The sequence below is a fragment of the Dryobates pubescens genome, chromosome W (assembly GCF_014839835.1).
Source record: "Dryobates pubescens isolate bDryPub1 chromosome W, bDryPub1.pri, whole genome shotgun sequence".
NCBI lineage: Eukaryota > Metazoa > Chordata > Aves > Piciformes > Picidae > Dryobates > Dryobates pubescens.
Genome location: NC_071656.1, coordinates 2,997,034 through 3,019,742, shown reverse-complemented (window position 1 = coordinate 3,019,742; position 22,709 = coordinate 2,997,034). Strand labels below are relative to the sequence as shown.

At 42.9% G+C, this 22,709-nt stretch overlaps 1 protein-coding gene across 3 annotated transcripts in view; it reads right to left on the bottom strand.

Moving 5' to 3' along the window:
* Nucleotides 1-15,495: 15,495 nt before the first annotated feature.
* Nucleotides 15,496-22,709, bottom strand: part of LOC104306793 (mesoderm induction early response protein 3) — a 49,910-nt gene continuing 42,696 nt past the window's right edge. For 2 of the 3 annotated variants that reach the window (XM_054177734.1, XM_054177736.1), the window contains 4 exons: nt 22,072-22,166; nt 18,851-18,978; nt 16,720-16,865; nt 15,496-16,595 (listed from right to left, as the gene is read on the bottom strand). In XM_054177734.1, coding sequence (XP_054033709.1) covers nt 16,138-16,595; nt 16,720-16,865; nt 18,851-18,978; nt 22,072-22,166 — 827 coding nt within the window. In that variant the 3' untranslated portion in view covers nt 15,496-16,137. The remainder of the gene's footprint in view (nt 16,596-16,719; nt 16,866-18,850; nt 18,979-22,071; nt 22,167-22,709) is intronic. The other variant, XM_054177735.1, reaches the window with a different exon arrangement.

Here is a 22,709-nt window from a genome sequence, read left to right as displayed (position 1 = left end):
TTTCTTAAAGGCACAGCCTCAAACAGTCACACTTCAGAAATGGGATACAATAGATGAAGGAATAAAATGTTTGAGAGTTTGCAGTGAGAGAAATAATTTATGGAGACCATGGTACGCTGAATCCTGATGATGTTCCTATGGGAATTGGCCTTGCCAAGAAGCTCATTAAATTTGCTCCTCCTAATTATGCTACTATTAGGTTGGACATGATGATCTCGAAGGTCTCTTCCAACCTGGTTAATTCTATTCTATTCTATTCTATTCTGGCAAGCAGAATAGTGGCAAGAAATTATGGTGGAGCGCCTCCTACTGTTGGCCATTTCACTGACCAAATGAGGCAATTGGAGGATAGTCTCACATGTGTTTCTTTGGTCTCAGCCATTGAACTCTGTCTGGAAAGAATGAGAATTGCATGAAAGAGCTGAAGGAGAAATTTAAATTCTCCATATCCAAATTGGTAAAGGGGGATGATCTCCATTCTCCCTCTTCCAAAGGGATACAAGTTTCATCTGTCAGAAACAGATGTCCTCCTAGACAGCCATTTCAAACTAGGCCAAACCAAAATAGACAACAGAGGCAATCACATGGGAGTATTTGGATAACTCTGCATGATCACTTAGATGAAAACATAAATAGGTAGGATGGGAGCTGCAGAGTGTCAGACCCCAAGGTATCAATACCAGAAGGGTAGGTATCACTTCCTCAGTTTCCCAGAATAACTAATTGCTCCAACGTTGATTCTGATACTAACACTAGGCACTGTGTCAACTCTACATGTGGATGTAATCCCTATTAGGGGTGCCCTGCCTCCCGCCAGGGGAAGGAAAGGGATAATAGAGCTAACAGAATCTATTGGGATGTGTACATCCAGTGGCCTGGCACTTCAAAATTTCAGAAGTACAGGCCCTTCGTTGACACAGGAGCTCAGTGCACCATAATACCATCAAATTATCAAGGGTCAGAGCCTATAACTATTTCAGGAATCACTGGTGGATCTCAAGATTTGACTAAGTTGCAGGTTGATATAAGTTTAACTGGGAAAGAGAGGAAGAAACATACTATTGTAACAGGACCTGATGCACCTTGCATTTTGGGAATTGATTTGTAATAGCAACTGTAGAAATTGATGGAGGAAAATTGAGGTTATTAGACGTGAGCTGTCATATGAATTTGCATTTCTAGGACTACATGAGATAGAAGATGTGAAATTGCCAATTGTTTCTCAAATTGTGCATAATAGCCAATATAGAACCAACTATGTCTCTTTGGTGCACATTCAAAACTTGATTTGTCAGTTGGAAGGTCAGAATATCATCAGCAAGACTCATTCACCTTTTAACAGTCCAGTTTGGCCTGTGTGAAAGCCAAATGGACAATGGTATCTGACAGTTGACTTCTGTGCCCTGAACAAAGTAACTCCACCCATGAGTGCAGCTGTGCCGTCCATGATGGAACTCCAGTACGAACGGGAATCCAATGAGGCCAAATGGTATGCTACCATAGACATTGCTAATGGTTTCTTCTCTATTCTCATAGCAGAGGAATGCAGGCCTCAGTTTGCTTTCACCTGGAGAGGAAACCAATACACATTAAATTGTTTGCCCTAGGGGTGCATTCACAGTTCAACTATCAGTCATGCGCTGAACCATGCTGCTTTGGAGAAAGGTAGAGCTCCAGAACACATCCAGTTCATAGATGACATCATTTTTGGGGGTAAAACTGCTGAAAAAGTCTTTGAGAAAGGTAACAAAATAATTGATATTCTCTTGAAAGCTGGTTTTGCCATTAAGCGAAAGAAGGTAAAAGGACCTGCCAGAGAAATCCAGTTTCTGGGAGTGCAGTAGCACGATAGTCACCATCACATTCCAATAGATGTGATAAACAAAGTCTGTACCATGGCAAATCCCATCAATAAGAAGAAAACTCTAAGTTTCTTAGGTACAGTGTGATTTTGGAGACTCACATTCCTGGATACAGTCAGATTGTAGGAGGTTCTTAGACTGCATGGAGGACAGCTTCTTATCCCAGGTGCTGCGTGAGCCTACCAGGGGCAAGGCTTTGCTTGACCTCCTCTTCACCAACAGGGAAGGGCTGGTGGGTGATGTGGTGGTCGGAGGCTGTTTAGGGGCCAGTGACCATGAAATAATAGAATTTTCGGTATTTGGTCAAACTAAGAGGGGCAGCAAGAAGACCTCCACTCTGGACTTCCGGAGGGCGGACTTCAGGTTGCTCAAGGAAATAATTCAGAGGGTTCCTTGGGAGAAAGCCCTTAAAAATAAAGGGGTCCAGGAGGGCTGGACCTGCTTCAAGAAAGAGCTGATGAAGGCTCAGGAGCAGGCTGTGCCAGTGTGCCGGAAGAGGAGCCGCCGGGGCAGACGGCCAGCCTGGCTGTGTAATGAACTTTTAATAGAACTAAGGGAAAAAAAGAGGGTGTATAATCTTTGGAAGAAAGGTGAGGCAACCCATGGAATGTTTAAAGAGGTTGCTAGGGCATGTAGGAGGAAAATTAGGGAGGCAAAAGCATATTTGGAACTTAAACTGGCCTCTGATGTGAAGGACAACAAAAAGTCCTTCTATAAATATATTAATAGCAAGAGGAAGGGCAGGGACAACCTCCACTCCTTGGTTGACATGGAAGGAAATGTTGTAACACAGGATGAGGAAAAGGCAGAGGTACTTAACACCTTCTTTACCTCAGTTTTTACTAGCTGGAAAGAACGTCTACCAGACAGCTGGCCTGCAGAGCTGGCAGAGGGAGCCAGGGAGCTGCATGGTTTCCCTGTGTTCCATGAGCAAGTGATAGGAGCTCTCCTCAGCAGCTTGGACCCCCACAAGTCCATGGGACCAGATGGGATCCATCCTAGGGTGCTGAGAGAGCTGGCAGATGAGCTGGCCAAGCCACTCTCCATTATTTTTCATCAGTCCTGGCTCACTGGAGAGATCCCAGCTGACTGGAAGCTGGCCAACGTGGTACCCATCCACAAGAAGGGCCGGTTGGATGAGCCAGGGAATTACAGGCCTGTCAGCCTGACCTCAGTGCCAGGAAAGATTATGGAGCAGGTCATCCTGAGTGCAATCACACAACACTTAGAGGATGGCCAAGGGATCAGGCCCAGCCAGCATGGGTTTAGGAAGGGCAGGTCCTGCCTGACCAACCTGATCTCCTTCTATGATCAGGTGACCTGCCTGGTGGATGTGGGGAGGCCTGTGGATGTAGTCTACCTGGACCTCAGCAAGGCCTTTGACACCGTTCCCCATAGCAAACTCCTGGCCAAGCTGTCAGCCCATGGCTTGGATGGGAGCACACTGCGATGGGTTAGGAACTGGCTGGAGGGCCGAGCCCAGAGAGTGGTGGTGAATGGTGCCACATCCAGCTGGCAGCCAGTCACCAGTGGTGTGCCTCAAGGATCAGTGCTGGGCCCCATGCTCTTTAACATCTTTATTGATGATCTGGACGAGGGCATCGAGTCCATCATCAGTAAATTTGCTGACGACACCAAGCTGGGCGCAGGAGTTGATCTGCTGGAGGGTAGAGAGGCTCTGCAGAGGGACCTCGACAGGCTGGGCAGATGGGCAGAGTCCAACGGCATGAGATTTAACACATCCAAGTGCCGGGTTCTGCACATTGGCCACAGCAACCCCATGCAGAGCTACAGGCTGGGGTCAGAGTGGCTGGAGAGCAGTCAGGCTGAGAGGGACCTGGGGGTGCTGGTCGACGGTAGACTGAACATGAGCCTGCAGTGTGCCCAGGCAGCTAAGAGGGCCAATGGCATCCTGGCCTGCATCAGGAACAGTGTGGCCAGCAGGTGCACGGAGGTCATTCTGCCCCTGTACACTGCACTGGTTAGGCCGCACCTCGAGTACTGTGTCCAGTTCTGGGCCCCTCAGTTTAGGAAGGAGGTTGACTTGCTGGAACGAGTCCAGAGAAGAGCAACAAAGTTGGTGAGGGGTTTGGAACATAAGCCCTACGAGGAGAGGCTGAGGGAGCTGGGGTTGCTTAGCCTGGAGAAGAGGAGACTCAGGGGTGACCTTATTACTCTCTACAACTACCTGAAGGGAGGTTGTAGACAGACGGATGTTGGTCTCTTCTCCCAGGCAAGCAGTACCAGAACAAGAGGACACAGTCTCAGGCTGCGCCAGGGGAGATTCAGGCTGGATGTTAGAAAAAAGTTCTATACAGAAAGAGTGATTGCCCATTGGAATGGGCTGCCTGGGGAGGTGGTGGAGTCGCCATCACTGGAGGTTTTTAGGAGAAGACTTGACGGGGTACTTGGTGCCGTGGGTTAGTTGCTTGGGCGGTGTTGGATTGGTTGATGGGTTGGACGCGATGATCTTGAAGGTCTCTTCCAACCTGGTTTATTATATGTATTATATGTATATGTATTATCTCTTATTATATGTATTATATGTATTGTGAAACCTCTTCATGATGTGCCTTGAAAAAGAAACGATTCCCAGTGGAGTCCTAAGCAACAAGCAGCCTTTGACTAGATAAAGCAAGTAGTCATCTGTGCAATGAGTTTGGGACCTGTTCAAACTGATCTGGACATGGGACCGTTTGAGGCTGTGCCTTTAAGAAAGGTCAACACAAGATAACAGACATTAAATTGCCGGTTGCTTCTCAGACTGTGCATCACAGAAAATACAGAATCAACCGTGACTCTGTTGCCCATTCAGAATCTGATTCGTCGGTTGGAGAGTCAGAAAGTCATCAGCAAAACTCATTCACCTTTCAACAGTCCCAGATTACCAGTTTTGAAATGGATGGTCAAAGGCAAAGTTTCCACACCACATCATGCCACAGATTCCACCTGGTCTAAGTGGATGGCTCTGACAACACAGAGAGCTCAAATGGGAAATCTTGAAAGACCTGGTCTGGTGGAGGTGATCTCAAGTTGGCCTGAAGATACCAACTGCACTAAACCTCCAGAGGAGAGAGTAACTCGTGCTGAGGAAGCTCCTCCTTACAATGACCTTTCTGATGATGAAAAGAAATATGCTTTGTTCACAGACGGTTCCTGTCGTCTCGTCGGGAACAAGCGAAGGTGGAAGTCTGCAGTGTGGAGTCCAACACGCTGAGTTGCAGAGGCGAAGGATGGAGAAGGAGAATCCAGTCAGTAAAAGCTGTCCAGCTAGCTCTCGATGTAGCTGAACATGAGAGATGGCCTGTTGAGGAATGGCTTGAATCGCAGGGGCATAGTTCTATGGAACAGCTGCTTGAACAAAGTGTGTAGGCCGTACTCCATCTAAATGTTTGCTGCTCGCAGTGAGCAGGTACGCTGATGTAGGGGGATTATCATGGCCTTGAAGCCTGGAGGCTGTGCTGGCAGCTGCAAGTGTGGATGGGGCATGGAGGGTCATCGTGACCTTGGAGCTGTGCTTGCAGCTGCGAGTATAGATAAAGGATAAGTAAAACAAAGAGCTAATTAGACAGGAATTTGCACGTAGATTCTAACTGTAGGTAGGCTGGATATTATGATGTAACCCTGGACTAATAGCCAATGGAATAATTACACTTGTGCATATTTAGCTGAAATGCTATATAAGCCGTGCTTTCTAACAATAAAGTTGAAGCTTGCTTATCAATTCATATTGATTGCTGCGAGTCTTTCCCTCACCCACCTCGCCGATGGATTTCTCTTCCCGACAATGGCCAAAGCTTTATCTCTACACCGACTCATGGATGGTAGCCAATGCTCTATGGAGTTGGCTAAAGAACTGGAAGAAGAATGGTTGGCAGAGGAAAGGAAAACCCATTTGGGCAGCCAAACTGTGGCAGGACATTGCTGATCGAATCGAGAGAATTCCAGTGAAGGTGAGACACATTGATGCTCACATTCCTAAGAGCAAAGCTACTGAGGAACAGCAATACAACCATCAGGCTGATTTAGCTGCAAGAGTTTCTCAAGTAGACAAGGACTCTGATCTTGATCTCGACTGGAAACACCGAGGTGAGATATTCTTAGCTCGGTGGGCTCACGATTCGTCAGGACATCAAGGCAGAGATGCAACATACCAATGGGTTCGTGACAGATCCATAGACATTTCCATGGATCCTATCACACAAGTCATCCATGACTGTGACATTTGTGCTGTTATTAAGCAGGCAAAGCGAATTAAGCCCTTGTGGTATGGTGACAGATGGTCCAAGTACAGGTATGGTGAAGCTTGACTACATCACTCTACCATGTTCTCATTCTGGTAAGCAATACGTGCTTACTATGGTAGAGGCAAACACCGGATGGCTGGAAACTTATCCAGTTCCACACGCAACTGCACACAACACCATTCTCGGTCTGGAGAGGCAGATCCTGTGGAGACACGGAACTCCAGAGAGGATTGAGTCAGACAACGGAACTCATTTCAAGAGCAACCTTGTGAAAAACTGGGCAAAAGAGCACAGTATTGAGTGGATTTTCCATATTCCTTACTATGCACCAGCTGCAGGGAAGATTGAGTGCTACAACGGTTTGTTGAAGACCACTCTCAAAGCCATGGGGGGTGGATCTTTGAAAAACTGGGAGAAACATTTAACACAAGCAACCTGGCTGGTGAATAGTAGAGGTTCAGTGAACCGAGCTGGACCGGCACATTCAGATCTGCTACAGAAAGTAGAAGGTGATAGAGTTCCTGTTGTTAGAGAAAAGAATCTGTTAGGTAAAACTGTTTGGGTATTTTCGGCCTCAGGAGAGGCTAAACCTGTCCGAGGGGTGGTTTCAGCAGAAGGTCCGGGTCACACTTATTGGGTAATGCAAGAGAATGGTGAAATTCAGTGTATTCCACAAAGAAATTTAACTTTAGCTGAAAGAGTTTAATTTCAGACTGTTGTACAGCTTCATCGCATCCAAAGGAAGAATCCATGAGGAATCTACGGTGCACGAACCCTGAGAACCCTGAGAGCCCTGAGTCAACTTAGAGTCCCTGTTTCCCTGTTTCCTTTTTCTTTGCTTCGTCTGCAGAGAGACAAACTGTTTTCCATTTTCCTTATTTTCTTGATTTTCTTGGACTTCTGAATCACCTACATCTGAGTATAGCCGGAACGGACTATGAACTTTACTTACGAACTGTAAATATTGTTTTAGATTGGATGGACAGTACGAACAGCCAATGAAATTGTTTAGAAAGGGGTGGACTGTGACCGTTTGAGGCTGTGCCTTTAAGAAAGGGACAGTGTTGGACCACTGTGGCTGAATGGTTTGGTATCAAAATGAAAATGTGATATTCTAAACGAATTTCATTGGTAGATTGGTAGAATGCAACTTTAAGTTTTAGTGCAGTGGGAATTTTTCTCAGTTCCAGGCTGTTCTGCCTTTCCAGCCTGTCTGCTTCTGAGCAAAACTAGCTGGAATGACTTTGAGATAAGCAAAACTAATTCCTGCATGTGCTTTGAAGCCTAATTAGAACACTCTTCCTTAATAACCGCCTTTCTTTCTGTCTCTAACCCCCTTTTGGGAAAAAAGGGAGGTAGGGGGAGGGAGGGGGTACAGGGGGGAGGAACCCTCCTCTCTGTCCGGAGGAGAGAATTTTGTTGTGTTATTTTCTTTTGCTATATATTTCTATATATATTGTAAATACTGTATATATTGTGCTATATATTACCTGCATTCTATATATGCTTGTAAATATAGCTTTGCTTCTCCGACTGAGTTTAGCTGTGGTTTCTTTCTCTGTGGGGGAGGAAGAGCTAGGCCCTCTCTCAATCCACCACATTATTGGCCGCCCAACTCGGGGCTTGGTGATAAATTAGTTTATTGCTTGCTTGAGTCAGACTAGCAAACATGAAAGTGTTTTGGATTTTTAAGCAATTGCTCTTTTCAATTTTTAGTGTATTGATCTACAAATATTGTTTGGGTTTGATTCTCAAATAGGTAAATATATAATGCAGAAATTATATTTATGGTTTAAATATAAGATTCAGCTTCTATATGATCGGTGCCTGGAGTTCTTTTGGCTTACAAGATATAGAAATGTGACTTCAAGCACTCTCCCAATTGAGATAAGGGAGTTTAAGATTCCAGTAGGTGAAAGAGTAATTTTAAATGATGGCTGGGATCCAAAGGTGATTTATTTGGTGTGTATAATCCTGCTGCTGGTGATAACTAATGTGTATTTTTTTGTAGCACTGTACCAGGAGAAAAGAGTGTCTAAGGCCTGTTTCATTATAGGGCATAGATCAAAGAGAAAGAAGCACAACTCTGGCTCTATTCCAGAGACTTCTAGTGATGAGGAGAGTGGAGAATCTGTATCAGTGTTGCAGTTTGAGCTGGGTGCCCCCCTGGTGTGTTCACTTCCTGTGTCCAGAAGTCCAGCCCAGAGGGATGGACACAGGAAATTGTGTATTTCCTACCATAATTCTTTGCACCACTATAAGATCCAGTGCGGAGTCTAGCACGTCCTCTTTTCTTCCTCCTCCGCCAGCCGGTAACTGGGGGAGATGTCTCCTGGCTTTGGGCCTGGCTAGGCCCACGGCCACGGGGGGATGGGCAGTCTCAGGCCTGGCCAGCTGAGACTAGCCCAGCAGAGGGAGGGGGAAGAAGGAGCCCTGAGGGTCTCGGGTGTACCCTCAGGTGGGAATGGGATGCCTCTGGGTTTGCTTTGGGATCTTTCTTTGTCACTGCGCTTTGGGTTCTCTGTAACATTCACTGCTTTCTATTTAAACTTTCATCACTTTTGCAATCCGTTTGTCTGAGTGTTTTATTCCTGCCCGTGGTGGGGAGAGAGGGGGCTGCCTCAACCCAGCACAATCAGTTAAAGATAAAGCTAAAAAGTCTATCGGAAAGGCTGCTTTGAACGGTACTGTTACTGATTCTGGCAAGCAGCCAGGGGCTGCGGCAGCTCCCAACATGGCAGCTCCCACGTCCCTGGCAGCCGCCATTAACGAGGCAAAGTCATTTCCTCCTCCTTCCACGGCAGGACTGGAAGCATCCTCCACAGCAGCTAATCCAACATTAAGAATATTATGTACATGGCTGCAAATGACAATGGTCCAACCTGGTGCTTACAGCCGAGAGCTCCAGGTGAGACACATGGATGTTCACTTGGTTTCTGGAGTCGTGGCAACAAATGCTCAGAGTCAAATTATACTCCAACAAAGAAAGAGATTTTAGCTGCTTCTGAAGGAGTGAAAGCTGCATCTGAAGTAACTGGAACTGAGTCACAACTACTTCTAGCTCCCAGATTGCCAGTTTTGAATTGGATGTTCAAAGGCAAAGCCACATCATGCCACAGATACCACATTGTCTAAGTGGACAGCTCTGCTAACACAGAGAGCTCAAATGGGAAATCTTGAAAGACCTGGTCTGGTGGAAGTGATCACAAATTGGTGTTGTAGTTTATGAATTTATTGGCTGGATATATGATAAAATATGAATATTATTTATTAAATATTAAAAATTGCTTTCCCGAGCCAATTTTATTTGGGTTCATTTGCCCGGTCGATGACAGGTTGATTACACATGGTAGAAGGCTGATAAACAGTAGAGTAACAGTCTAGAACAATCAGAACTTGGAATACAGAGGAACAAACTGGAATCTCCCTGTGCACGCAAAACTAAACAGCAATATTGCCTCGGGTGGTGTAGACAAGCCACCCTCGAGTTTGCAATGGAGCTAACTAAGAGGTAACAAGCTATAAACCTCAGAAATAGCCAGGTAAAATAGCGTATTTTACTCATGCACAGCTGAGCTGCTAACTACCAAAACCTTTGCTGAACAAAGAGGTATTTGAGTTTGTAGTTATAGTCCAAAGGGCAGTATCCACAAATTTAGAGGAAATGAGAGAGCAGGCTGCTGTAGTGGAGGCCCAACTCAAGCATGATGCCGCTAAAACAAAAGAAGCTAATTGCTCTGAAGATAGGAGCAAGTAGGGTGCTTGTCGATGCCTTGAATCCCATTAACGAATGGGGGAGAGCGGTGAGAATAACGAATATGCAAGCTATGAGTGTAAGGAGCAAAAAGTATAGGAGGTCTTCCCCTATGAATTCCCTTTGTGAAAACGGAATGGCCCAATGGCACATTAGCCATTCAAATCCCACCAATCAATTCAAAATGTTTTTGATGATGAAAAGAAATATGCTTTGTTCAGAGACGGTTCATGTTGTCTTGTTGGAAACAAGCGCAGATGGAAGCCTGCGGTGTGTGGTCCTTGATGCAGGGTTGCAAAGGCAAAAGATGGAGGTGAATCCAGCCAATTTGCAGAGGTAAAAGCTGTCCAGCTAGCTCATGATGTAGCTGAACATGAAAGATGGCCAAAGCTTTAGCTCTACACTGATTGATGGATGGTAGCCAACACTTTCTGGGGGTTGGCTAAAGGACTGGAAAAAAGAATCGATGATAGAGGAAAGGAAAGCCTATTTGGGCTGCTGATCTTTGGGAAGACATTGCCGCTCACGTATCCAAGAACAAAGCTACTGTGGAACAACAGCACAACTGTCAGGCAGATTTAGCTGCAAAAATTTCTCAAGTGAACACAAACTCTGATCTTGATTGGAATCACTAAGGTGAGCTCTTTTTAGCTTGGTGGGCTCATGATTCATCAGTGGGCTCATGAAAGATCCATTGACTTTTCCATGGACACTATTACACAAGTGATTGTGACATTCGTGCTGCTATTAAGCAGGCAAAGCAAGTCAAGCCCTTGTGGCATGGTGACTGATGGTCCAATTACAAGTATGGTAGATTGACTACATCACTCAACCTCATTCTCAATCTGGTATACAATATGTGCTGATTATGATAGAAGCAAACACTGGGTGGTTGGAAACTTATCCAGTTCCTCATGCAACTGCACATAACACCATTCTTCATCTGGAAAGACAAATCCTGCAGAGACACGCAGCATAAAACAACAGAACTCATTTCAAAAACAATCTTGTAAAAAACTGGGCCAAAGAGCATGGCATCGAGTGGATATTCCACATTCCCTACTATGCACCAGCTGCAGAGAAGATTGAACATTACCCCTGGTTTGTAAGTAGTAGAGGTTCAGTAAATCGAGCTGGACCTGCACAATCAGATTTGTTACAAAAGGTAGATGGTGATAGGTGTTCTTGAGGTTGTAGCCAGGTGGGGGTTGGTCTCTTCTCCCAGGCAACCAGCACCAGAACAAGAGGACACAGTCTGAAGCTGCACCAGGGGTGGTTTAGGCTAGATGTTAGGAAGAAGGTCTTCATAGAAAGAGGGATTGCCCATTGGAATGGGCTGCCCAGGGAGGTGGTGGAGTCACCATCACTGGGGGTGTTTAGGAAGAGACTGGATGGGGTGCTTGGTGCCATGGTTTAGTTGATCAGATAGTGGATGATAGGTTGGACTCGATCTCAAAGGTCTCTTCCAACGTGCTTAATTCTATTCTCTTCTATAAAGTTCCTGTTATGTGAGAAAAGAATGTTAGGGAAAACTGTTTGGGTATTTTCTCCTTCAGGAGAGGCCAAGGCTATCTGAGGGGTGGTTTCTGCTGAAGGTCCTGGTCATGCTTACTGGGTAATGCAAGAGAATGGTGAAATTCAGTGTATTCCACAAAGAAATCTAACTTTAGCTGAGAGAGTTCAAATTCAAAGTGTGTAGTACAGGTACAACATCGTGCCCAAAGCAAGAATCCGAGGAATCTACTGTGCATGAACCCTGAGAGCCATGAGTCATCTGAAAGTCCCTGTCCTTTTCTTCATTTCATCTGCAAAGAGACAAACTGTTTTATTTCCTGTTTTTTTAACTTTTGAATCATCTACATCTGAGATAGCTGGAATGGAAGATAAACTGAAAATATGGACTATGAACTTTGTTTACTCATTATTTTAGATATTGATTTAGATTAGATGGATAGTATTAGCAGCTAATGGAACTGTTTAGTAGGCATGGATTGTGGTAGTTTTAGGCTATGCATTTAAAATGTTTTCACAGATCTTCAACAGAAAGTAGTAGAAATGTAAATAAATCACTAGTGGGTGTAAAAAGGAAAATGATAGTTCTAAACACTCCCACTGGAAAGATAATGGACTTAACTAGTTGTGCAAAACAATCTCTCCTCTTGCTTCTTCACTCTGGGAGATACTAACTTCGGCTGGCTTCTGCTTGACCTTGGCTGCATTGTTTTGGCTAAATTCTAACATCTCTCTGCTCTTTCACTTGTCCCTTTGTGTCCAGGGGGGTAAGGAGGAGAGAGGGAGGATCTAGTGCATCTCCCCTGGTCTTTGGCCAGGGGGAGTCCTTGTGCTGTTTATTAATTGTAAAGATCTGTAAATATTGTGTATTTGTACATATTCATTGCATTCCATCGTAGATTGTAGTTTTGCTTGTAAATACAGCTTTCATTCGCTTCCAACTGAGCTGGTCTGGCAAATTTAACATTGGCATGGAATTTTCAACCTACCACACAGGAGGAGGTACTGTCAGGTGATACTTCTGAGCAAGAAGCAGCATAACATGGCAACACAGGAGGAGAGAGGAAAATATAAGAGTGGAAATAGGCTCAGTAAAGTGCTACAGCCTAGGAGAAGGCTTCAGGTATATCAGAATTTTCCTTGTTGGTTTTAGGTTCCAAATTTTTTGTTAAAGCTGAAAGTCATACTAATTCCCCATGTGTCCATTCCATACCACCAAACTGACATGAAAGGAGGATGCATTCTGACATGGAAAAGCTTTTCAAGTAAAGAAAGTTTTCCAGACATTTATTTCTGGAATTGTACACCAAATATTAAAGTACAACAAATACAAAATAATAATAATTAAAAAATGTTTTAAAAAGTGTTTATGTACAAAATTTAAAATCAATGCAACAATAGCAACTTACTCTTGAACATCTGATATTAAAACCAAGTTACGATTGTCACTAAATTTGTTGTTATGCACAGGGTGGTTTGAGTAATGGATAACTAATCTGTTTTATTAAGAGGACTATAACCATACCTACTGTATTTTAATGTTTTCCTTCTACTGAAAAATAGGAATTAAAAAAAATAGTAACCTTGTAATTGTTTTATAAATTACTGTATTTAGTTCCCTCTGTAGACAATGTGCTTGTAGTGCTGGGCAAATCTAGTGTCCCTGTTGGTCAGTTTATCCATTAGTTTACATTCGAAGTTGAAATATTAATCTAAAAACTTTGGTTAAATTAAGTAGTATCGCTATGTTCTACTTGATCTAAAGTTTTCATACATTTTTGACTCTCAGTTTTAAAAAAATGAAATCGGCAAATAATGGCACAATTCATTGACCTAATAATACACAATTTCAGAGAATCATAGAATCAATAAGGTTGGAAGAGACCTCAAAGATCATCAAGTCCAACCTGTCACCCAACACCTCATGACTACTAAACCATGGCACCAAGTGCCATGTCCAATCCCCTCCTGAACACCTAATTTAGTAGCCTTCAAGTAAATTCAGCAGTTTGATCATGACAAAAGGAAAGCTAAACATTTAAAATCCTAGCATAAGATGACATACATGTAAGCAAAGTATTGCTATAATCACAGCACCAAGTTACGCTTCTAAATTAATCAACTATCCTCATCACATTCCCTGTATGTAGAAAGGATACATTTACCAACACAGCAATTGCCTGTTATGCATTTTTAGTTGGTTTCTATGAAGATAAAGTATGTCAGAGAACAAAGAATTTATGAGAATTTATGACAATTTATAAGAATTGTGCTTTACCATCCAAGAACCAAGGCAATATAATTTCTTCATATTGTTGCAATTCAGTTCTCTTCATGCTGACTTTCAAAACACAATTTTAATGAACAGTAACAAGTTCTCCATTTAAAATGTTTAAATTGAAAGAAAAATAATTAAGTCCAGCTTTTAAAAGAAAAATTCAATAAATAGTTATTTTACATGGATAAAGTCATAGTGGTACAAATTTATGAATGTCATATCAAGCATGCACAAAAATGTTACTATACACAGAAGTAGTCAGAAAATATTGAAATAGATATCTAAAAAGATATGAAGAATTCACATATTTACAAAATGTTTCAAATTATTGCCTCATTGTAACAAGGAATTAAAAGTAAGTGATACCAGCTAGTTAGCCAACAGGCTAAGTAAGATCAGAATTATTTTTAAAGAACAACCAACAACAAAAAGAAACAACCAACAAACACCAAAAAAGCCAAACAAACCCAAACAAACAAACAAAAAATACACACACAACCACAAAACAACCAAAACACTATTGGATCAGCTGGAATTAATTTTTCTCTTATAATTTTCTGAATTTTGGTCAACAGTATTTTATTAAAGTGTCCATTCAACTTGCTGACAACCCAAACCTTAGACAAATCTCTGTCTACATTAAGAGCCCAGCAATGCATAGATAAATTGAATATATTAATGTATCAGCTAATGAGAATGGGTATGTTCATTTAAGTGCAACTGGTATAAGCATTCAGTCATCATGGTATTATTTTTATACAGACCAGCCACTCACTGTAAACTCAAACTTGAATGTATAACAATGAAGAATTATGGCCAGTATTTTACAAAATTACATAAAATGTGTTAATTCATAAAGCAAACAAACAAGATATACAATTCAGTACAAAACACAGCAACAAGAAGCTGACAACTTCACTAAAAATGTCAGAGTACAACACAAGGCCACAGCTACCCATTATTTATTGTGTACTTACTAGAATTAAATATTTCAGATTTATAAGTTAAGAACTGAATAAAAAATTATCTCCTCTTCTGTCCACTGTGCTGAACTAATTTGTTTTAATATGGTAAATGTGCTATTGCATAAAGCTTCAAAAAAATCTTCATTACAATGCTGTAAAGAACACTCTATACCTTGCATTAAAAACTCAGGATGTTAATGCAGTTCACAGTATTCATACTCTCTTCTCCTTCAAATACTGAAATCACTAATATTAATAATCACTTCAATAATGAAAACAAATTATTTGTATTTAAATTTGTAATATGAACAGTACAAAGAAAAAGTAATAAAGGAAAGGGGTAATCCTACCCAAGTAATATTCTCACACAAGAATTAGAACACTCCGAGGCAAACTTCATGGATGGCTAAATTGCACCCAATATTCAAAATAAAAGTTTACTACAGTTAAATAGCTGATGTTATGGGAAACATTTTTACTCATCCTTTCCTATTTGACCAAAGTAGCAAAGTATCATTTCTGAGCCAATGACTTGCCAAAACAAAGAAATGTAATTCACGTTGAAGAAAAAATTTCAAATAGATATTTCAAGGCTCTACTTCTTCTATATTAACATAGATAGTCCCTCAAAACTGTAATACTTTGAATTGCAGTGCTCCAGACAATTTAAGATATCTTCCAAATCATAGATTGACTGTTTAGTGGTAAATCCTAAGCTGTGTAGAACATAGCTTTATGTCAGTTGCCTTTGGAAAGTGAAGTTACAGGGGTGCATTAATCTTTGCAGTTGTGGACAGAATCCATCTGAACACAATAGTCTAAAATACACATTTACAACAGCAAGTTTGAAGTACACAGATACCTCTGGCAGTATGTAAGGTAGCCATGGCCTATAATTTTGCAATAGCATCCAAATGTAGGTCTACATACTTGATTCATGTTAAGTCCCTTGTGCTAGCTTCCACCAAAATGAACTTGCTGTTAGGTAAAATGAAGTGCTCTAGTTTAATATAACATAAGAGAATGTTCCGTTTATAAAACATCCTTGTACATTTGTGCAGTTTAAGTTAAAGAAACCCATCCCTGCATTTACAATAAAATAAAATGCTACATTGAGCAGGGATCAGGATCAGTACCTGTAAACATTATTACACTGCATCCGTTACAGCAAAAGTAACTTAGACTAGAACGCCACTCCAATCAGTTCATCACTTTGTGCTGGTTTTGAAAAAGTGGCCTGTCTACAGGCTTTAAAATAAAATAAAATTTTAAAATTGAAGCATAGTTTAAAGCTGCACCACAGAGTTCTCCTAATCCCAAACTCTGATGAACATTTCCACATTTATGGACTAAAAAAAAAGAAATTACTCTTGATAAATCAAGATATAGTTCTATACATAAAAAGACATCATTGATGTCAATGTTCAAACTTCCAGTGAAATACTAAGCAAACCTGATAGCTTCCACCAAGTTTACTACTACTGCATAAAGTACCCACTGTTTGCTTAGTTTTCCATAGTCATTCTGAGTGAAGAGCACTATGTTCGTGAAGAGCATGGGTGTTGATAAAACCATTTGTTTCATTTGCAGATAAGTTGCTGAAGTCAGCCACTGAAACAGCCATTTTGGCACTGGTAATATGATGTGTGTGGTTCTCAAAGTCCACACCAAGGTTATTTACGGAGACGTCATTCATGAAGGATTCTGGGACAGCAATTCCCATTTTCAATCTCTTTGCAGGTCTTTCCATCTCCTCACTACACATGTTCATTTGGTTTAGCTCTGAATGATAAAAGCCAGTCTCAAATAAATTAAAACAATCGCTTTCACCATTGCTAGGCAAGTTAAGCAATTCTTCTGTTCCAATAGGCACATGATTAACTGGTGCTCGGGGTAAATTGTCCATAGGAGTAAAGGCATCATCCAGGCAGTTCACATCTGAACTGTGGCAGACTGTAGCTACACTGTTTGTCAATGCTGGGAAAAAAGATGAACACAAAATGTAAGTGAAACAGTTGTTCATACAGTTAAACCAGAAAAAAATTTGGGACTGTACTGGGGTTTTTTTGTTGTTTTTGGTTCCCCCCCCGCCTTGATTTACCTGTCAACTCATTGGTAGTGATAGAGTTCAGAATGCTTAACTGTTGATCAGGAACGGTTTCTGTACGGGTATTAGATGTTAAGGCTGAAGAACGTACTGCTCCACCAAGGGCTTCTGCTTCATCTACCAAACGATCCATGTAGTCCCTTAAAGAATATGGCATTCATAATGGATTATTTAACAGGAAAACAAAGACTAAAAATTATGATGGTTTTTACTTTATGAGGAAAAGGCAGAGGTACTTAACACCACCTTTGCCTCAATTTTTAATACCAAAATAGGCTGTATGTTGTACAACTGGGGTCCTGAGCTGGCAGATGGAGGCAGGGAGCAGTATAATTCCCCTGTAATCCAGGAGGAAGCAGTTAGAGACCTGCTCAGCCACTTGGAGCCCCACAAGTCCATGGGACTGGATGGGATCCATTCCAGGGTACTGAGAGAGCTGGCAGATGAGCTGGCCAAGCGCTCTCCATCATTTTTCAAGCAGTCCTGGCTCACTGGAGAGGTTCCAGAAGACTGGAAGCTGGCCAAGGTGATGCCCATCCACAAGAAGGGCTGGAAGGAGGAGCCAGGGAATTACAGGCCTGTCAGCCTGACCTCACTGCCGGGCAAGATTATGGAACAGGTCATCTTGAGTGCAATCACACAGCCCTTACAGGATGGCCAAGGGATCAGGCCCAGCCAGCATGGATTTAGGAAGGGCAGGTCGTGCCTGACCAACCTGATCTCCTCCTATGATCAGGTGACCCGCCTGGTGGATGTACTCTATATCTGGACTTCAGCAAGGCGTTTGAGACCGTCCCTCATAGCAAAGTCCTGGCCAAGCTGTCAGCCCATGGCTTGGACAGCAACACTTTGCACTGGGTTAGGAACTGGCTGGAGGGCTGAGACCAGAGAGTGGTGGTAAATGGTGCCACATCTAGCTGGCAGCCAGGCACTAGTGGTGTCCCCCATGGATCAGTGCTGGGTCCGATCCTGTTCCACATCTTTATTGATGATCTGGACGAGGGCATCGAGTCCATCATCAGTAAATTTGCAGATGACACCAAGCTGGGGGCAGGTGTGGATCTGTTAGAGGGTCAGAGGGCTCTGCAGAGGGATCTTGACAGGCTGGACAGATGGGCAGAGTCTAATGACATGAGATTTAACACATCTAAGCTCTGCATGGGGTTGTTGTGGCCAATGTGCAGAACCTGGCACTTGGATGTGTTAAATCTCATGCCGTTGGATTCTGCCCATCTGTCCAGCCTGTCGAGGTCCCTCTGCAGAGCCTCTCCACCCTCCAGCAGATCAACTCCTGCCCCCAGCTTGGTGTCGTCAGCAAATTTACTGATGATGGACTCAATGTCCTCATCCAGATCATCAATAAAGATGTTAAAGAGCATGGGGCCCAGTACTGATCCCTGGGGCACACCACTAGTGACTGGCTGCCAGCTGGATGTGGCACCATTCACCACCACTCTCTGGGCTCGGCCCTCCAGCCAGTTCCTAACCCATCGCAGTGTGCTCCCATCCAAGCCATGGGCTGACAGCTTGGCCAGGAGTTTGCTATGGGGAACGGGGTCAAAGGCCTTGCTGAGGTCCAGGTAGACTACATCCACAGGCCTCCCCACATCCACCAGGTGGGTCACTTGATCATAGAAGGAGATCAGGTTGGTCAGGCAGGACCTGCCCTTCCTAAACCCATGCTGGCTGGGCCTGATCCCTTGGCCATCCTCTAAGTGCTGTGTGATTGCACTCAGGATGACCTGTTCCATAATCTTTCCTGGCACTGAGGTCAGGCTGACAGGCCTGTAATTCCCTGGCTCATCCAACCGGCCCTTCTTGTGGATGGGCACCACATTGGCCAGTTTCCAGTCATCTGGGATCTCTCCAGTGAGCCAGGACTGCTGGAAAATGATGGAGTGTGGCTTGGCCAGCTCATCTGCCAGCTCTCTCAGCACCCTAGGATGGATCCCATAGGTTGGACTCAATGATCTGAATGGTCTTTTCCAACCTGGTTAATTCTGTACTTATTTCCAATGCCACAGCACTACAGCATTACACTGCAATGACAAGGGGGAAAAAAAAAAAAAAAGTCATCTACATTTACAATTCACAACTGAAAACATTCCAGGAGCATTTTACTTACGTAACTCCTGGATGATGGTTATATCTCTTCTTTCCAAACCTTGTTTGCTGAGCAAAGTAATCATAACGTTCTGACTTTTTCCACATGTAATAGAACGCCACACACTCAGCAACTGTTCTGGTTCTTACCTTAAAAGAAGGATGGTCAAGATTAATGCAATGAATTATGTTTTGTCATCTTCCCAATACCCACATTCCTGCAATGTTGCCCATTTTACTGTTCTAGTATATGGAACAAACCAACTAAATCAGGAGACTTGAAAAGAGATCTACAGTTTCAAATTCCTTTACCAAAAGGGTAGTTAAACACTGGAACAGGTTTTCTAGAGGTGGTCAGTGCCCCAAGCCTGTCACTGTTTAAGCGGTATTTGGGCATTGCCCTAAATATGCTTTAACTTTTGGTCAGCCCTGAAGCAGTCAAGCACTTGGACTAGATGATCATAGAACTGTTGGGGTTGGAAGAGACCTTTAAGATTGTAATATATTTTGTTTTGGCTTTGTTTGAGGGCAGTTATTGCTTTGTTTGGGTTTTGGGTTTTTTTGTTTGTTTTTAAACTAGATCGAAACTATCTACATCAGAAGCATTTCAGTTCATAACCTATATAACAAATTTCACAATTATAAGACAGACTCTTTCAAGATAAAAAGATCTAAAGCAAATCAATGACCTAAGAAAAGTGAAGCAGAAAAGATTTTGGGTACTTCAAATTCTGTTCCATAGTGACACATTGATCAACTCACGTTGAAAGTTTTTTTTTAAATTATTACTTTTTATCTCTAGTAAATTATTGTTTATTGGTAAGGTACATTTAAAATTTGAACCACCCAAATATTTATCATTAGGGTAGTTTAAGTCAAGTGTTGAGTAGAACTATCTGACTGTTGGAAAGAAACCACAACCCTATAAACTTTACCTGAAACACAAAGCCATCAGTTTCATAAAGAAAAAACTTGTGGCCAGCAACTAAGCATCATACAGCTGCTTGCTCACTCCCCCCTCTGTAGGATAGAAGGTGAAGAACTGGGAGAGTAAAACTCATGGGTTGAGGTAAAGACAGTTTAATTTAAAACAAAACAAATATTATTGTTAAAAAAGAGAGGGGAAAATAAAACCCAACAGACAAATGATGCCAATGAAAACAACTGCTCACCACCAACCAATGCTCAGCCGGTCCCCAAGCAATAGGAGCCCCTGTGAACTTTCACCCTTCCCCAGACTTATTGCTGAGCATGACATCATACGTTATGGAATATCCCTTTGGTCAGTGTGAGACCCCAAGTATTTTGGTTCTCAAACAGCACCACTGAAGGGTGGATGTGCATATGGCACTCTGCACAACTGTGGGGTCATCACCCTCCCCCACGCCTGCCACACAGGGGTGAGGGGAAGCATGGGGAAGCATGGGGAAGCAGGGGCCCAGAGGAAGCAGTGCCGCTCTGCTCCCGGAGCTGCTGCTCTGCCTAGTCTACTGTTGCAGTTTGAGCTGGGTGCCCCCTGCTGTGTTCACTTCCTGTGTCTAGAAGTCCAGCCCAGAGGGGTGGATGCAGGAAATTGTGTGTATTTCCTACCATAATTCTTTGCACCACTATAAGATCCAGTGCGGGGTCTAGCACTTTCTCTTTTTCTTCCTCCTCCGCCAGCCGGTAACTGGGGGAGATGTCTGCTGGCTTTGGGCCTGCTAGGCCCAAGGCCACGGGGGGATGGGCAGTCTCAGACCTGGCCAGCTGAGACTAGCCCAGCAGAGGGAGGGGGAAGAAGGAGCCCTGGGGGTCTTGGGTGTACCCTCAGGTGGGAATGGGATGTCTCTGGGTTTGTTTTGGGATCTCTTTTTGTCACTGCGCTTTGGGTTGTCTCTAACATTCACCGCTTTCTATTTAAACTTTCATCACTTTTGCAATCCGTTTGTCTGTGTGTTTTATTCCTGCCCGTGGTGGGGAGAGGGGGCTGCCTCAACCCAGCACATCTACACATGCCCAAGCCTCGCCATTCCTGCTGCTGCCTGCCTAGAGGGCTTCATGGCAGGCAGCCTGTACCGCCAGCCCTGTGTTGTTCTGTTCCCACTGCTGCCTGTGTCCTGGAAAAAAGCCACACGGCACAGCCCTGCTGTCCTGCCACAGCTCCTCAGTGTGTGTGCCTGCTGCCAAGAAACTTGGAACTGCTCCTGCAACAATATCATGATTTTCAAGCCAGGGAAATGGCAATATTCCTTCTCTTTGATACATATTTTTACCACTGCTTTTCCTTCCCATCTTCCCTCTGCTCTGGTCCAATCTAATAAACCCAATTCATCAGCTGTTTGGTGTCATTTTGCCTTTATTTACTCCAAGGGAATTATTTGAACCTTAGCATGATCCCCCACACACCCCCTGCTGACCAGACTTGGTACAAGTTGTGATAGTCACTTGGGGGCAGCTGTCCTAGCTGTGTCCTCTCCCAACTTCCTGCATACCTCCAACCTACTCACTGGTGGGGGTGGTATGGGAAGCAATAAAGGCCTTGATTCTGTGTAAACACTGTTCAGCAGTAACTAAAACATCCCTTTTTTATCAACACCATTTCCAGCATAAATCAAAAACATAACCCCATACTAGCCACTTTGAAATAAATTTACTCTATCCCCCAGCCAAAAATCACTATAAAACCTAAAGGTGGTTTCAAAACATACAGGAGATGTACAGAAAATTTGGAAACAGTCATATTGTCAACTGTACCATATGATATGCATATTTGTTTTAAAAAAAAAAAAGTGTATATATAATCTAATTCCTATTGTTCAGGCATGAAGGAGTCAATCAGAAGCAATCCAGATCAAGATTAGAACTCCTTTGTTGGCCAGAAACCAGAGTACTGATGGATGACTACGATTTCTGAAAACAGAAAGATCTAAGCCTGTTTCTGTAGAATTACACCTTCCTGTTGACAAAAATTAAGATGCATTTTCCCCTCCCACAACCATGGCATCAAAACACTATACTTCTAGGAGAGGCAGACAATTATACTATAAATGCATCAACAGAAGTATTTTCAGCATAAGTCAATTTCAGAGACTCATCTTGCAACATCTAGCTTTCCCAATGACACTGGAGGTAAAGTTAGCACAGAAATGACAAGCTGATTTTAATGTTGATTCCTATTTCACTTTTCTGCAAAATGTATTGCTTTTAAAAATTTTCAGCATTGCATAATCTACCAATTTTTCCATTTAACTGTAAAATACTAACCTTGTTTTTCTGTATAAGATGAAAGTCTTTTCCATAAATCAAAAGTGCATGTTCAAAGCTTCTGCATTCTTCTTCTGTCCATGCTGTCATCTCTTCTAGACAATTGCAAAAGTAGCATGATGAACTTATTTTTACTCACTAATCTATAACTACATTTCAGTATCTAAAGGGACACACAGGAAGGCTGAGGAAGGACTGTTTAGAAGGGCTTATAGCACTAGGACAAGGGGCAATGGTTTTAAACTAGAGCAGGGTAGATTTAGGTTGGACATAAGGAAGAAGTTCTTTACAATAAGAGTGGTGAAATACAGGAACAGGTTGCTCAGGGATGTTGGTTGAAGCCCCTCCCTGGAGACATTCAAGATCAGACATGATGTGGCAGCCTGATCAAGTTGAAGGTGTCCCTGCTCACTGCAGGGGGGTTAGATAAGATGACCTTTGAGGGTCCCATCCAACCTGATGCAACCTGTGAATCTGTAACCATTTACAGAGAATAAAATGTTTGTGTTACTAATGAATGAATATACAACCACCCTAAACCCCCAAACTGTTCAGTTATTTAGACCCACAGAACCAAATAATTCTTTCCATGGAAAAGACCTCTAAGATCATCAAATCCAACTGTCAATCTAACAGCA